This window comes from Diabrotica virgifera, chromosome 8 (assembly GCF_917563875.1).
Source record: "Diabrotica virgifera virgifera chromosome 8, PGI_DIABVI_V3a".
NCBI classification, from domain to species: Eukaryota; Metazoa; Arthropoda; class Insecta; order Coleoptera; family Chrysomelidae; genus Diabrotica; species Diabrotica virgifera.
The window spans coordinates 109,019,111-109,038,026 of record NC_065450.1 but is presented as its reverse complement, the minus strand read 5'-3'; the positions used below and the strand labels follow the sequence as shown (position 1 = coordinate 109,038,026).

The 18,916-nt window shown below is 33.1% G+C and overlaps 1 protein-coding gene across 8 annotated transcripts in view; it reads left to right on the top strand.

Moving 5' to 3' along the window:
• Nucleotides 1-18,916, top strand: part of LOC114344348 (sterol regulatory element-binding protein cleavage-activating protein) — an 860,805-nt gene that overhangs the window by 776,711 nt on the left and 65,178 nt on the right. For 7 of the 8 annotated variants that reach the window (XM_050657867.1, XM_050657868.1, XM_050657873.1 and 4 more), the window contains one exon: nucleotides 8,246-8,519. The exons of the other annotated variant lie outside the window; for it this stretch is intronic. In XM_050657867.1, the coding sequence (XP_050513824.1) occupies nucleotides 8,246-8,519 (274 nt within the window). The remainder of the gene's footprint in view (nucleotides 1-8,245; nucleotides 8,520-18,916) is intronic. 8 annotated transcript variants of the gene reach the window in all.

Below are 18,916 nucleotides of genomic sequence, written 5' to 3'. Positions count from 1 at the left end.
TTTTTACATTTTCCTCCATTCCCAAAATACATCATCATCGATTTGGCTAAAAATTTGCCCGCAGATAGCTAAAAGATAGGACTTTAAGTGGTTAGAAGGATTTGAATTATATTACAATACCAAAAAAGTTACATGCAGTAATATCATACTCAAAAGTATATATTAGTCCAGTCGGGATAGCATTTGACCTTGAATGCCAAGCTGCACAAAAATTTATTTTTCTGATCTTTAGGGGAGTCAATAGTAGCCTAAATTTAAAATCGCGAATGAATTCCTCCGTTACGTTAGCGGCCATCTTGATTTTAAAGGAGAACCTGTTTTGCTCAATATCTCCGCCATTTTTAACTTTTCGACAAAAATGGAAGGAACTGAAATTGTTCCAAATAAATCGTATTTACAATTATTACAATTTCTTTTTAAAAATTTTTGTCGTGAGGTCGATATTTTCGAGTTAATTTTACTTACAGTAGACACCTATATTTTTGACTATAATATTGCATGTAACTTTTTGGGTATTGTAATATAATTCAAATCCTTATGACCACTTAAAGTCCTATGTTTTGTCTATCTGTGGGCAAATTTTCAGCCAAATCGATTATGATGCATTTTGGGAATGGAGAAAAATGTAAAAAAAACGGTATTTTAACGTTTTCTACACTATAAAATTTGATCAAAAGCTTGTTTTGAATCAAAGTAACTTGTTATAATGCCATATAATGACATTTTTGAGTCCCTTCTATTAAAATATTATGTTTTCCATTGATACTTTACGAGAGAAAATGGAAATTTGTATAAATAAACACCAAATCACTGTAAAATCGAATAAAATAACATTTTGAGAAAAAAAGAAGAAGAAGATTTTTTGACCTTAAATATCTTATTTTTACGTCCCGCAGAAGCTATATACTAATTTTCAGACAAATCGGAGGTCCAAATTTTTTTTTGCTCCAAAATTGAGTGATTTGAAATGGAATGACACAAAATTAATTTCTCAAACAAATATTTTAAGTCGTTATGAGAAAATTATAATTTAACAGATGAAATAAAATAAACACAATTCAACTCGTAAAATATTTGGACCCTTACCAGCCGAACAGGTAAAGAACCCACCTTTTATATAGTTTCTAATATACCTTTTCTACCTGGCCTCAAACGCTCGATATTTTTAACTCGTGGCAACATCGATTGACGGCAAATACACCGCAAATACACATTTTTATGTGGTGGAAGTCAAAATGGCTGTGAAGTGTAAAAATTTTTGTATATAATTTAAATTTTTAAAATCAAAATTTTAGAAAACTGAGAACGATACAGGGCATTAAAAAATGCGCTCAACAAACATACACGAATTAAAATTCGAAAATGATAGTATTTCTTAGTGATGCCAAATGACTGCAACATGAAAAGATGACATAATGATAGCGGGATGTATATATATATATATATATATATATAGGTGTTGGGCTATATATACCCAAAGTTTTAAACTCATTTTCTCAATGAAGATTGAACCACAAAACTCCCATTACAAACCATGATGATATTACCAAGAGCTTCAGGTAAAACATGGTTATCTTTTTAATGGGGTCAAAAGAGTTCTAATTGTTGGACCAAGTGGGTATGGCAAAACTAATGTTTTATTGTCTTTAATTGAACATCCAAATGGTCTTAGATTTGAAAATATTTATTTATATTCCAAATCATTGCATCAACCAAAGTATATATACTTGCGAAACTTGATTGGGCCTATAAACGAAATTGGCTATGAAGAATATAATGATCCCATTAATGTACCAGCTCCTGATGATGTTAAAGAAAATTCAGTAGTTATTTTTGACGATATTCCGTCACGTGATCAAAAAATTATATTACGGAAGTCATAAGCACTTGGATTGTTTTTATCTGTGTCAAACTTATAGTGCAATTCCAAAACAATTAATTAGAGATAATTCTAATTTACTTGTAGTTTTTCACCAAGACTTTACAAATTTAAAACATATCTTTGATGATTATGTAAATATTGATATTCATTTTCAGCAATTTAAGGCTTTGTGCTCATTCTGCTGGAAAGATAAGCATGGATTTCTTGTTATTGATAAAGACTCCCACAAATCTAACGGGCGATATCGGTGTGGGTTCGATAAGTATATAAGGCTGTAAAAAGTGGTTTAGAATACACAATGGATCCCAAAGTTACACGAAAACTGCTTTTATCGCGACAAGCATTAAAGAAAAAGTATCGCAGTTTAAAAGGGGATATAGCTCAATCTCAGTCTACATTAGAAAAAAACTATAAGCCAATTACTCAACCACTTAATGAACTTTTACACAAACTCGATACTGTTCCATCTATTAAACAAGAACCACAATATTCTTTTGATAAACCGATCAAGTTAGGCACACCAACAAAGGACTATAAAATGCGAAAATCTAATTATCGCTTAATGTTTTCATCTCCAAATAAGAGTGTATTTTCTGAAAATTCATCTCCAAATAAAAGTGTATTTTCTGAAAAATCGCAAACACCTACTAATTTTGGAAATGAATCTATTATTCCAAGAAGAAACTTTTGTGTCGGAAGGACAAACGGATACCACGGATGAGAATATTAATAGGTATTTTGAGGACACGCTTAGAGAATTTAATGAGATGATTACTAATCCAGATGTAATGAATACATTTTATGAGAATTATACTTCACCCTTGCCTAAGAATTACATTAAAGCCAACATTGAAGACACAGAAGGTAATTTCGACCACGACCTGGGAATTTACCAGGACCTTGAAACTGAAAAATTTTCTATTGGAGATTCTAAAATTAATTTTGAAGGACCTGACTTAATTATCAACAACGTTAAATATCGCGGAACGCCAGGTTTATACGAGCTTTTATTTAAAACATCCCGTATCGTTTAAAAAAGAAGATGTTAATGAATATATTGATATATTACGTAGAACAAATGCTATATATAGAAACAATAATGCTGAATTACCTGTGAAAAGTATTCCTTCAAAAATAAAGGATAAATATAATTTTGTTATTAAACCAGCTTTGGAGACTAGACCTCAAACATCTAGAACTCGTTTAAATTCGCTTCCTGGAAATTTAGCAGGAATAATAACGCGAAATTGAGCTAAAGAATTTAATAAAAAAGGCGGTGCACTTTACAAAAAATATAGTGGCAAACGATTAGAGTATAAATACTTTGATGATTTTAATGAACTAATAGATAGATTACAACTGCTCCTAGCATCACAGGCTGCGGGTAACGACGGAGTGGTGAATGAAATTATATCTATAATTGAGGAACTTCGGGAAGGTGGTATAATACAATAATGCCTATGAATAGATTTGGAAGTCATTTTTTAAAAAGTTGTCAAACTCCTGATTTATCTCCATCGCCATTATATTTTGTGTGTGATCCTTCTTCTTTCTATAGTAAATGTGTGTTAACTTTCAAAAGAACGAAAGAAACAAATTTGAACAAACAATATTATATGTTGGAAAGTGGTTTATTTTCATACGAATTTACACTAAGTGGTACTGTTGATCAAGTGCAAATTAATGTTTTAACTGGGAATGTAATGATCACCTCTAAATCAGTTAATACAGAGTATAAATATGAGCAATTACCAGGAGTAAAGATTTTTAAAGGTGATACAATTTCTTTTAAACTAGATAAAGATTCTACTTTTGTAGTATATGTTACTCTTCGTTGTCCTTTAGAAAAATATGTCAAACATTAAATCACAAGTCGTACACGAACTGCATAAATCGGCAAAAAAAATTTTAGACGGAGACATGTAATCATCAAAGGATTAAACGATCTGATTCAAGCAGATTTAGCTATAATGATTCCTTATGCCAAAGTTAATAATGGATACCAATATATTCTCGTTGTAATTAATGCGTTTAGTAAATTTGTGTGGGCGGAACCGGTTAAAAGAAAAACAGGGACATAAATTACTAAAGCTATGAAAATTTTTTTAAATCAAATGAAGAAGGCACCAAAAAACCTTCAAACAGATTTGGGTAAAGAGTTTTACAATTCTCAGTTTCATGAGCTCATGAAGTCATGTGGTATTAACCACTACAGTACATTCTCGAATTTAAAAGCCTCTATTGCTGAGAGAGTCATCAGAACAATAAAATCAATGTTGTGGAGGCAGTTCAGCTTGCAAGGTACTTACAAATGGGTGAATAATCTTCCTGATATAGTGAAAAAGTACAATAATACTAAACATTCAACCACAGGTGCCATTCCTAGCAAAGTTAATGAAAAGAATGCCAGGAATATAGCTGCATATAATTACCTTAAAATCATTGACCCCAGGAAAAATAAATACAAAGTTGGTGATCACGTCCGAATTTCGAGATATAGAAATTTGTTTACTAAGGGTTATTTGCCCAACTGGACAAATGAGATTTTTAAAATAAGAAAAGTCAAGCAGACAAATCCAGTGACTTACTTACTAGAAGATTCACGCAAAGAAGAAATTCAAGGGACGTTTTACAGCGAAGAATTAATGAAAACCCAGCACCCTGATGTCTACTTAGTCGAGAAGGTATTGAAAAGAAAGGGTAACAAGGTGTTTGTGAAATGGTTAGGGATGGATTCTACTGATAATTCATGGATTAATAAAAATAATGTATTATAATATTAAAATAAAAACTTTTTTACAAAAAATTTTATTTTTATTTCACTTGCGTATATAATCCAACATACACACAGTTTTGTTTACATCTACATATTGGATCATATTTTTCTACTTACGTAGATACTTAATAGCAAAAACATAAAATGTATCAAACTAAGAAGCACATTTAGATATAAATTAATTTTTCCATTTAGTTCATTGTTTTCGGTTTTGATTTCTCTATTGATCTGGTATTTCGGAAATTTGGAGTGAATTATTTGTGCAAAACTACAGTTTGGACTAAATTTGATGTGTTCTTTATACACATCATCAGTAGACAACCAATGATAAATTTCTACATGACACCAAAAACACCTAACAATATCTTCTTTTTGTAGATAGTAAAATCCATATACTGTTAACTCAATCGAAGGAACCAACCTCCTCCAGTTTTTAAATGTGGATAACCTTCCATAAAAACTATTCAGTTTGTCTGACTCGTCTTCTAGACACATGGTGACTATTAGTTTTTAAAAGATATGCTCCTAAATATAAAATAATTTATTTCTGTAGTGGAAGGGGTGTGGTAAATTAATATATTCAATTTTTACATATATTTATTTTACATATATTTATTTCTATGGTTTACATCTAATACAGGATTAATAATTTTAGCAAGTTCTTTTATTCTACGTTGAAATCTTGCTCTGTCAGCAGCCACAAACTCCCAGTACTTCGTTCTGCATGAACAAGTTGATTCAATGTAGTGAATACGAACATCTTCGTTAAATTTGATCATTGAGTAGCTCTGGATATCTATGAATTAACTCTAGCGCCATACCATAAGTTGTTTTATTTATATTCTTTATTGGTTCCATTATTGTCACCCCAGTTTCAATAGGATTATTTGAATCAATTCCCATCTTTAGTATTTTTAAGGAACTGATAAAGTTTTCCTTTTTCAGAGTTTCCAAATGATAGTTAATTATTGGAAGTGTTATCCACAGCGATGCAATGGAATTGGCACCCAAAATTATCTGTGACTCACCATTGGTAACTTTCACAACTGACATGTGGGGCAGATGCATGAACTCTAGTTGTACTTTACCATCATTAATCGATTGTTGGGGATTCCCTGCCAGGAAACTGTCAATTACACTTTTATGCGATAAAAAGTTTAACCACTCGGGTTCATTAAACAAAACTCGGTCTTGTTTGTTACCACTGATAACAACTACCGGTTCAAAATTTAATTCATGTGCTAGGCAAACAGAAACAAATTTTGAGTTCGATGGGTTTAGGTAAAACCGGCGTTCACCCAAAAATACGTTTCGATATGTAGCACTCATTTTGGAATTATGATCCATGTCGGCACGTCTCGGGTTCTTATACACGTTAACCCTCCCCCTACTCTTTCCACTACCTCTACTTCTCGACGTGTCGTGTCAAGACTTGTTGAAAACACTGCCAGATGTTTTACCACATTTTGTACGCAATAATATCATATATTCCCCCACCCTATTTTTTTAGACCGGATGTTGTCTAGACTGCCAGGTGTTCACTGCCAGATGTTCCACCACATTTTGGACACAATAATATATATTCCCCCACCCTATTTTTTTAGACTGGATGTTGTCTAGACTACAGATATCCAGTTAATTGACCCTTGAGCTATTTTTAGATATTGGTCGTTAACCTTGGCGCTTAGACCGGATGTTGTCTAGACTGTCAGGTGTTCATTGCCAGATGTTCCACCACATTATGCACACAATAATATCATATATTCCCCCACCCTATTTTTTAGACCGGATGTTGTCTAGACTGCCAGGTGTTCACTGCCAGATGTTCCACCACATTTTGTACACAATAATATCATATATTCCCCACCCTATTACTGAATGTTGTCTAGACTGCCAGGTGTTCACTGCCAGATTTTCCACCACATTTTGCACACAATAATATCATATATTCCCCCACCCTATTCAGGTCATTGACCTTTTCCTCATTTTGGTCATTAACCTTGAGTTATTTTTAGATATTAAAAACCTTAGCGCTCAGACCGGATGTTGTCTAGACACACCAGATGGCCAGGTCGTTGACCTTCAGCTATTTTTAGATATTGGTCGTTAACCTTGGCGCCTAGACCGGATATTGTCTAGAATAACGGATGTCCAGTTTATTGACCTTGAGGTATTTTTAGATATTGGTCATTAACCTTGGCGCTTAGACCGGATGTTGTCTAGACTGTCAGGTGTTCACTGCCAGATGTTCCACCACATTTTGCACACAATAATATCATATATTCCCCCACCCTATTACTGAATGTTGTCTAGACTGTCAGGTGTTCACTACCAGATGTTCCACCACATTTTGCACACAATAGTATCATATATTCCCAAACCCTATTTTTTTAGACCGGATGTTGTCTAGACTGCCAGGTGTTCACTGCCAGATGTTCCACCACCACATTTTGGACAGAGGATATATCACTACTTACTACACTTCGTTGTCTCCCAAATAGTGTTTGCCACCTGCGATCCAATGCCTCGCAGGCATGGAAGATATGATTGACTGTTTCAAGTTCCCTGAGTGTAGCTTAAGTCTCCATGAAACAGTCCCATAGACATTTCAAGTTCCCTGCTACAGAGTATGCAGCTTAAGTCTCCATGAAACAGTCCCATTGTATACAGGTGTCCCTTAACCCTTAACTACTGACGTGGATGTTTCAGGACGTAGACACTTATATGCGGTATGTCATACCGTTGCCTATTCTCCTTTATTTCCAATATGGATTTGTCTTATAGCACTGTATTTGTTTTACATCAACCACGGAATGATTCTTCATACTGATCTAAAATAAAATACTGCTCCAAATAGAATAAACTTTATTTTTTCAAGAAAATTATGAACGTATGCATAATATTAAAAAAATTATGGAGGTTCTTAAAAAATCTTTATACTGAATTACAAAAAAAAAACAAGTATTGTTAACTAAAAAAATAGTAAAACAATGTTGAAAGTAGAACAACTGTATGAACTTGCTGCCATTCTAATATCGAAAGAATACTGAATGGACTGCTTTTAACTATAGAAACGTAAGCACTGACAGGCGGTACGTGATACCGCCAGAAAACTTTACATCAACGTACCTGAAAGACTAAACCATACTAAAACTGCAGCAGATGGGTGGAGGTACAGTTACACACCACTTGAAAGTACACAGATGGTGTTTGAAGGAATCTTTTATAAAACAAGTTTTACAACAAAATAATATGTTTTTGGCGAGGCATGGCATACCGCATGTCAGTGGTTAAGGGTTAAGTGGCGCATGTGCTATAAGGTAGCGTGTTATGACTCTGAGCTGATTCATGCTTGTTTTCTGCGTACTTCAGCCCTGTTAGCACATGTCCGTCCAATATACATCTTGCCACGTGTTTGACCGGATTTTCTCAGTGTGAGTTGTGTTAGCCTCGCTACCTATCATTTTCATATAAATTAAAATAGGATATTCAGTCAGAGAATACCAAGTCTTTTAATTGTATTGAATTTAATAAACTGCTCCTGTATAAACATGTTATCAAACGGTTGACGTAAATACATTTTGCAGGGAAATAACGAAGACGATTTGCGTGTTATTAAAATTCATTCTTCAAAAGCCCATCAGCAGCCTATCACATGCCTAGACTGCGAAGGAGGGAGAATATTGACTGGTAGTCAGGATCACACGCTAAAGGTTCTTAGGTTAGAAGATGGCAATCCTGTGTACACATTGCATGGCCATTGTGGACCAATTACCTGTTTATTTATTGACAGAGTGAATCCAGCGACTTCAGGTAGTGGTTCACAAGATGGGATGTTGTGTGTTTGGGATTTATTGACAGGTAAATGTAAATTAAATTAATTAAAATACTTAATTTTATCATGTTTTTGTTTTTATTAACATGTCTATTTTTTATTGGCGAGAAACCGCAAAGTGGGCGACGCCTGGTGGCAAATTTCAAAAGCATCAACTGCGGGAAAACATTGAAATTGTCATTAATTTGTGTACATATGTGCGGTCGGTTTATATTGTAACGACTTCAAAAACTATTGCAGTGTTCCTCAATGTTCATCCCTATTATACTCCACTTAATGACACAAACTAACCAATGCCAACTCACACATTTTGTTAGTTTAACGTTTGTATTAAACGTAGTATTTTTTAATGTTTAATCGACTCCAAAATTAAATAAATAATTAAAGTGTAGTATATATTCTGTACACAGAATGTACATTATTATGCAAGATATTCTGACCACCTCATAATTTCCAAAACACAATTATAAAATAAATTTACCTACTCTCCGTTTCAAACTTTAGAATTAGTATGGTTGTATAGTATTAGTATTAGTATGGTTTATCATAAATAAATACTCCTTTAGTATTCCGCAGCAGTTAACAGCGATAATCCTCTACAAGTACCAATACGACCTTTCACTGCCGTTGTCAAGAGCGGCAACGTTGTCAAAAAATTCTCATTTAGTCCCTATGGTGCTATCCTTGTATACTGCATCGTATGTTTGAAATACGCTCTACACTCTGTCCGGTTTCAAGGTGCAGTAAAAATAAACATAACCGACGACATTGAACGTTACGAGGAGCACGTCCAAATCATGATTTACAATATATAAACGTATATTATAATCTTGGGCTCATAAATATAAAACATACTTTGTATGCGGTACCAGCAGACCGAATCATGTAATAGAAAATAGAAGCGAAGGAATTTAAACAACTTATTTGGACTATTGTTCATATTGGCGATAGGTAGATGATAGCTGTCGAATAGAACGGCGGTGAGGGGTACACACATGAATAATAAAATAAATTAATTTTTACTTGTTTTATTTGTACAGTTAATACGTTTTTGAACGTATTTTAACGAGGTGTTCTAATAATGTGAATACGTTATTTTATTGCAATGAATTAAGAAAATTATGTAAAATGTGTAAACATGCCTTTGTCGTTTTTGATATATAAGAAGTTTATAAAAATGTTGTTCTTTTAAAATTAGGCAGATCATTATCCTCATTAAGTTTGTCCACAGTAGGAATCTCGTTTCTAAAATATTCCTTACTACCCTATTTGTTGTCATTCGGCTTATGTGGTCATTCCATTATACTCTTCTGTTTCGTATCCAGCTATTAATGGTCTCCACCTTGCATCTCCGTCGTGTATCTGTAATTCTAGCTCTGTCCCTTGGTGTCTTCTCATCGATTCTTCAGGTTTTCATCTCCGCTGTTTCGAGCAATCTTTATGCCCTCTCTGTGTCATGTCGTGTTTCTGCCGCTTATCTCATTATTGTGCCTGATGACTGTAAATTTTGCGTTTCCTTTCTTTTCCGATATTTTTATTAATTATGAGTAGCTGTATACTTTTTATTTTTTTATTTAGCCTAATACCTCGACAACTAATGGGCCATTGGCATGGTACAGTGATTTTGTAACCAGATAGTGTAATGTATAGTATGTGTGCTGAGTAAATGTATTGTTACTTAGTAGAGTCGACTTCATTATCTTTAGAAAGAGATGATGATTGTATCCGAACGATTGCGGTCCCTCCGGTGAGTTTCAATCCCACAAGGATAGAAACTATTTTCATGTAATTGACGATCTCGGGAAAAAACATGATAATTGACGTTGTCACAATTTACACCAGCGTTAATCTTTTTTTAGTATAATTTTTAAAGTGAAAACTTTTAGCGACGTTGTGCACTTTTTGGATGAAGAAAAAGCTTTGATTTCGCGTCTGATTGTTGCGACCAACACGGCTACGATCGTGACGCTATATCATAGCTCCGTTGTTATTGATCTGGTTGGAGAGTGTGATGCATTAAATGAAAGGAGAGGGATAGCGATTATATTTAGATAGAAAAAACAAACACGGCGACTACTAAAAGGGCCCTACATAGCATCTTCGTTATTAATGAATGTTTAGTTACATACGATATATCAGATGTCACTATGGATGAAAATAGATTTACTATAAGACATATTTTGATTTATTAACTTGAAGAAAGCCTTTGACCGAGTACAAAATAAACAACTGACTGAATCCTAACATGTGACAAAGCAAATGAAAGGTTATAACGAATATATTAAGATAGAAAAAACAAACAAGGCGACCAATAAAATGGCACTACACAGTATCTTCATTATTAATGAACTCATAGTTACATATGGATTAAAATATAGTGTATTCAAAATAAAGACGCACTGGAAATAAACAAACTAACGCGAAGTCACGTAAGAAGCCATATGCATGTAGTTTTCCTTATCTATTAAATTATTAAAACAATATGTTCAATAACAGATTTGTTTACTATGAATAACAAAGATAAAATGTAAATCATCATCATTCCTCAACCACTTCTGTATAAAGTTTCCCACTGTTTTTCTTTCTTCAGGTCCTCATTCTATATTTTTTTGGTCCACCTATTACCATTTAAACGTGCAACATGTCCAGTCCATCTCAATTTGGCTTGTGCAATTTTGTCTATAACATCTGTCACTTTTAGTCTTCTCTCTCTCTCTCACTATCCTATTTTGTATCATATCTCTTCTTGGTTACCATATCTCACATTGCTGTGCCGCATGTTAGGATTCAATCAGTTGTTTATTTTTTTACTGAGCCAGAGGCCTTCTTCAAGTCAATAAATCAAAATTGATCTCATAGTAAATCTATTTTCGTCCAAAGTGACATCTGATATCTCGTAAATAACTATACGTTCATTAATAACGAAGATGCTGTGTAGGGCCCTTTTGGTGCTCGCCTGTCTTTTCTATTTTCATATAATCTTTATCCCTTAACTTTCATTTAAAGCATCACACGCTTCAATCGGATCAATAATAACGGGGCTATGATATAGCGTCCGTCACGATCTTAGCGGTGTCTGTCTCAAAACTCTTATGCGAAATCAAAGTTTCTCCCCATCCCAAAAGTACACAACGTCACTAAAAAATCACCACTTCAAAAATGATACTAAAAATTGATCGAATTACATATAGGAAACAATCTGATTAACATTCATTAATAAGAGAAGAGAAAAAATATTTTGTAAGAATGATGTGAATTGCGAAACTCAAAATATGAATACTGAAATGTTATGTATTTTCTGGTTTATTAAGAAATATAGGCATGGACGCTAAAAAGGGAATATAAGTAGATATTGTAATATTATAATAAAAGCATTTGACACGTGGGAGTAGTATAGAAGAATTTTAAAAATAAGCTGGTTTGATACTGTTATGAACAAAGACCATTTTGTAAAAAGGAATGAACAACCAAAATGAGATATTAACCATAGTTAAAATAAGAATTTGTGGTATCTGGTCGTTGTGGGAAATGAGATAGATATGCGTTGTTGTAGATCATTATACAGGGAAAGTTAACGGACAGCAGAAACATAATATAATGTCGATGAGATATATTCTGGTTAGACAAATCGGAACATTGGTAAAATACAAATGTAGCTTGTAGCTTTGTGTAGCTACTTATAGATAGTAATATTAAAATGTGAAAATAGCCATGATGACCGCCACTTTTTAAGGGAGACAACACTTTTGAAGAAAAATAATAGGAAGAAGGACCGTATTTAAATCATCTGGCAATGGTGTGTTTACAAAATGTACTTAATTTATCAAATTATAATGTATATTGGAGAGATCCTTAATATCAGTTTTATTATTGATGCAATTTTGGTCTTTCTTTACGTGAATCATCTAGAATATACATCTTTTGTTATAATTACATAAAAGCACATTATTATGTGGATTTGGTCTTCTATTGTCCATTCAACAGATTTTTTAAAAATAAAATCGATTTGTAAATAATCAAGAAAATATCAGTTTATTTTTTATTTTTTTTTATGTGTCCCAGACTAATTTACCCAGGCTATATCTCTTAAACGAATAGAGATTTTCGAATGTGCCAAAAACTGATATATTCATCCCTTAGTTACAACTCCTAACTTTAATATTTAATAAAGATACCATAATAATTATTAAGAAAAATAAAAAATAAACTGATATTTTCTTGATTATTTACAAACCAATTTTATTTTAAAAAATCCTGTTTAATAGACGATCGATGACCACATCCAAAACTATAAATAAATATACAAGGTGCTATTAAAAAAATTAAAGTTAGGGGTTGTAAATAAGGGGTGAATATTTAGGAGAGGATTTTTTCTACTCCATGTTAAAGTGTATGTATTACAAATGGAATATATCAGTTTTTGCCCCATTCGAAAATCTCTATTCGTTTAAGAGATATAGCCTGGATAAATTAGTCTGGGACACCCTGTATACAGAGTGGGCCAAAGAAAAGAGTCCACCTCGATATTTGGCAGGATTTATTAGATTTTAGGGAAATGACGAAACAGGTCGATTTTTGATCTAAGGGGGTCACATTTTAACGGTAGATACATTTGTCATTTGTCAACCCCCTCCCGTCCACTTCCCCACCGCTTATTTTTAAATAGGGAATATGGGCCGTGTGCTAGCTCATTTAAAAAGTTATTTAATTCTCTATGCAGTAATATAAACATTAACATAATTATTTATACAGGGTGTCCAAGAAAAAAATATTTTAATTACATTAATTGACACAAAAATAAGAATGTACTGTTGTCACAAAACAGAAAAAAAAATGTTTTTTGATAAATATATGCAATAAACATTGCTTTTCACTTAATTTCAATATTCAAGCTGTCACCCATCTGCCTCTTGTAGGCTATTGTATTGTATTGAATTTAAGCGAAAAACAATTATTTATTTGTCAAATAAACATTTTTCTCTGTTTTCTGTCAGTAGTAGAATGTATTTTGAGTTAAATAAATTGCATACATTCTTCTTTTTGTGTCAATTTAATTCAAAATAATTTTTCTTGGACGCACTGTATAAATAATTATGTCAATGTTAACATTATTGAATAGAGAATTGAATAAACTTTCAAATGAGGTAGCACACGACCCCTATTCCCTATTTAAAAATAAGAGGTGGGCAAAATGGAAGGGAGGGGGTTGACAGATGACAGATTTATGTAATTCTTCATTTCCTTAAAATCTAATAAATACTGCCAAGTATCGAGGTGGACTCTTTTCTTTGGCCCACTCTGTATATATATTATATTTCATTACAAACTCTTCTATTATTTCAACAAAATGTCCGAACTTCTCAATTTCACAGAATACAAAAGCGTCTCAAACGATCCCACTACATGTCTAGACAAACGACCAAATCCATTATCAATAAGTCCACTCTATTTCCAGATATCAAAATATACCATTCCATGCCGAATTTATGAATACGAATCTATATTTTATGTAGAATATACTTTTCTCTTTTATTGATCTTCAGAAAAACATTTCTATTTCACCCTCGGATATACTAGTTAATTTTGACATTGATTCTTTATTCACCAACATTTCTATTGATGAAATGGTCTCCATCTTTGACTCTAAACATCAAATTCTCCAAGACACATTACCTATATCTTATAAAACACTGCATGCCTAATACATACTTTTCATTCCAAAACCAAGTCTATCGTCAAATCAAAGATGCCCCAACGGGATCCCCCTCTCTCCCGTAATAGCTGATATCTACATGAAACAATTTCTGGTGACATTTGTTATGTGGATCATGCGAGTTTTATGGTTTTTCGTTACTCAAAGTAAACAAATCTGCTGTTTTGTAATTATTCTTTTAATATTTTAATAGAAAAGCAAAACCGCACGCTTATGATTCTGACGTGTTTCATGCTTTGGTTTGTTTATATCTCCTGCACCTCGAGTTCGGCTGTAGTGTAGGTATTACTTAGTGTGCAGTTTTTATTTAATTAAAATCTTATCTTTGTTATCTGTTATCTGTTAGTGTAAAATAAATTGTATTGTACCTATTAACTAAATTAAAAAACAAAATTAGAAATTGTAAAATTAGACGAAGCAACGAAGCATTAAACCTAGGAATTTTGTGCAGCAAGATGAATCGTCATGCAACTTTTTGCATTCCATTCGAGAGAGTGTCAGGCAATTTTGTGAACTAAATTGATCTCCGGCAAAAAAATTTGTGCATGAGAAAATGTATTTTTAAAGTGCATCTCGAAGAGATTGAACATGAAAAATTTAGAACTCAGGTAATATTGACGGAAATGAGTTCAATTTTTATACTTGGGGGTTTTGGAGGTCACTGTGCAGTACTGAGCACGAATTTCATGACGGCGATGGTCTCCGAGGTCCCTGGTGTTCAGGGTGGAACTCGTCGCCTGAGACGATCGAATAATTCGCGGGACGATCGAACAATTCGCTAAATGAAGATTGGATCGAAAAACTGAAAAATACGTGTTCAATATTTTTCAACAATCTATCGAAGGACACTAAACACGCCCCCACTCCACCCCCTGGAGGTGGGGTATGGGTAACTTTAAAATCTTAAATGGAAACCCCCATCTGTTATTATATATTTGGATTGGTTACGTAAAAATAGGTAACTTTTATTCGAGACATTTTTTCGGATTGTGGATAGATGGCGCTATAATCGGCAAATACGATTTATCGTGATACCATAGGTAAATTATATAAACTGCCTAATATCTCGAGAAATACACTTCCAAATAAAAACCTAAATCTATCGAATGACACTAAACATGACTCCACTCCACCCCCTGGAGGTGGGGTGTGGGTAACTTTAAAATCTTAAATAGGAGCCCCCATTTTTTATTGCAGATTTAGATTCCCTACGTAAAAATAAGTAACATTTATTCGAAACATTTTTTAGAATTGTTGATAGGTGGCGCTAATAAATAGTGTTTTTCTGATTATAGCGCCATCTATCCATAATTCGAAAAAATGTCTCCAATAAAAGTTTCTTATTTTTACGTAGGAAATCCAAATCTTCAATAAAAAAAGGGGGATCCTATTTAAGATTTTAAAGTTACCCACACCCACCTCCAGGGGGTGGAGTGGAGAGTCATGTTTAGTGTCATTCGATAGATTTTTAAAAATATTGAACACGTCTTTTTTGGATTTTTATTTGGAAGTGTATTTCTCGAAATATTAGACCATTTCTATAATTTACCTATGGTATCACGATAAATCGTATCGTCCGATTATAGCGCCAGCTATCCACAATTCAAAAAAATGTCTCGATTAAAAGTTACTTATTTTTACGTAAGCAATCCAAATATGCAATAACAAATGGAGGTTTCCATTTAAGATTTTAAAGTTACCCCCAGCCCACCTCCAGAGGGTGTAGTGGGGGAATCGTGTTTAGTATCATTGGATAGATTTTTGAAAAATATTGAACACGTATTTTTCAGTTTTTCGATCCAATCTTCATTTCGCGAATTCTTCGATCGTTCTGCGAATTATTTGATCATCCCAGGAGACGAGTTCCACCCTGGGCACCAGGTACCCCGCAGACCATCGCGGTCATGAAATTCGTGTTCAGTTACCTACAAAACCCCTAAGTATAAAAATTAAACTCATTTTCGTCAATATTTTCTAAGTTCTAAATTTTTAATTTTCTATCTCTTCGAAATTCACTTTGAAATGCATTTTCTCATGCACAAAATTTTTTGCCGGAGATCAATTTAGTTCACAAAATTGCCTGACACTATCTCGAATCGAATGCAAAAAGTTGCATGACGATTCATCTTACTGCACAAAATTCTTAGGTTTTGGGCTTTTTAGTGCTTCATTGCTTCGTCTAAATAGATTAATAATTTTTAAAACGTTGTGTGACTATCGGGCGCCAGATTTTTTTGGTAGACTGGGTATGGTATATCGAGCACGATAAAAAGTAATGGCAGCTTTAGTTTAATAAAATTTTTCTTTATTAAGAAATTGAGCAAACATATCGATGGCTTAATATGACAGCATTGTAAGGGTTCCTTACATTCATTAAACTATGATTATCTCAGATGCAAGTATTTGAATTATTGATAGTTTCTAGTTAATGAAAAAAAGGTAAAAAGAAATCAGTAGTTAGCATACATACAGATGAAATGAATACATACAGATGAAACATAATTTTGAGTCGTCTTTAACCACCAAGACGTCTTAGTGGTAAAACTTAGTGGTCAATTTGGTAAAACACACGGGTAAATGATTGATATTCACCGTTTTACGGCTTCGAGATTAAATAACGAATTAATTGTTTTCCCTCAGTTTTCGTCATTCTTTGAGATTTTGAGCGCCCTCTGTCGGATTTTGCGAATAGGCCCGTAGGTTGAGTGTACATAACATAAAAAATAAAATTTTAGTGTGTAGACACGTGTCTACACACCTATTTCAACGCTAAAGTACAACAGCTTTCGATTCCAAACCGAAAAACGTACTGGACCTCCTCGTACATATGCGAAAAACAGTGCACATATTGGCGCGCATTTCAAAAGTTCAGTTCCGTTTCATACGTCGACCGATAAGGTCGAATGGCCAATCGATGTAAATACAAATATTCGAAACAACGTTTTTAAACTGTTTTTAATCTGTTTTAAACTGTGCTGTGTTTTAAAAATAAAACTTAACAACAACTTACGCTACATAAAAAGAAGTTACCTGCATCAGACGTCGAAAACCGGTGCAGGTGTCTTATCGCTTTGTGATAGCTGTTATCAGTGATCGTATAAAGGTACTTATTTATTTATTAATTACCCATCATTAAGAAACAAAACAAATAACAATTAATACCTAATACAGTCGAACCCGCTTATTGGAATAGCCTTTGTGCAAGGCAAAAATATTCTTATAACCGGGATATTCTAATAACCGATCATTGGTGGCTAGTCGAGATAAGTGTTACCGAATATACGTAATAATATTATTTACATACTATGCCAATGTGTAGTTTTACATACTATGCCAATATGTAGTTTTATTACATATTATGCCAATATGTATATCATATATGTACCTACATAATCAGTGATTGTAAATGGTTTTAGGTCTTTTTACGTCAATAAAACAGTAGTGTAACTAGTACTTATCTATGTATGTGTTAAATACCAAATTACATTACCATGTATGTGAATGAATACATTAGGTAATTAATATGAAATGTATGTAATATGTAGATATGTAAATATTTTCTTATTAAAATGCATATATATCAAAATTACATTTTTTTCTTGAGAAATTATTGGTAATTATAGCTTTTTCGTTGTTAATCCGTGTGGTCATCCTTAATCCTTAATCCATTGGTTGAATAGAAGTTTTATTGGCGTCAAGAAATGGATTGTTACATTCTTGTTCTTTTCCCTTCTTTTCGAATTTAACAAAGCCATAATTCACATCTTGCAAACAAGTAGGTACTCTCTGAGTGAATTCTAAATAAACTGCTTCTAACAATTTTATAACAGGCAACAGTGCCTTTGTGTAGACAAATAAAAATTATTTTATGACCCATGCATTTGTCGGTCATGCTGCCCATGCTAAAGATCGAATTGGTATTCGTAACAAAGTAATAAATATTTATTACCCTAATAATATCTAATCCAGCACTACAGGCCGTTGACGACAAACCATAATACCAAACAATTTAAATTTTTAGTAAATTGTAAAAAAAATATTCTTTGATCTGCAAAATATGCTAATAAGCGATATTATCTAGTTAGATCCTATTCCAATAAACAGATAAATTTATTAAGGAGTAAATGGAAATGTTTCGGGAACTTGAATTTATGTTCCATAAACCGGGATATTCCTATAACAGGGATTCTAATAAGCGGGTTCGACTGTACTGCGAAAAAGTTTTTTTTTGTTTGTTTTGTTTTATGGCATAGACTTGGGTGTCAATTAGCCAGTCACAACTTTTTTGTTTTCTATTCATACATAAAGAAAGCAATGAGGTCCTTAGAGTTCCATAGCAAACTTTTCCGCAGCTCTCTACTCAGTTCAAAAGCTGCAGATGGCCGCTATGGACTATCCAAGTTGCTCACCATATTTTTCCATTATACATCTTCTTCTTCTTCTTCTTTTTCCATATGTACATAATATACCAAATTATCAGGATTAATAAATTTAGAGGTTAATTTTAGTTTCACAGATAAATTTCATTAAATTTCACAGATAATTTCATTTCACAGATAAATGTGAAAAAGTTAAACACAATAATCGGTATGACTATTTTAATCAGTGGCGTAACTTAAATAAATTAGGTGAATAAATTATTAAACCAAAAATGTATCAAAATACGAATATAGGGGAAATTACACCATATATACAAATGCAACCCATCCC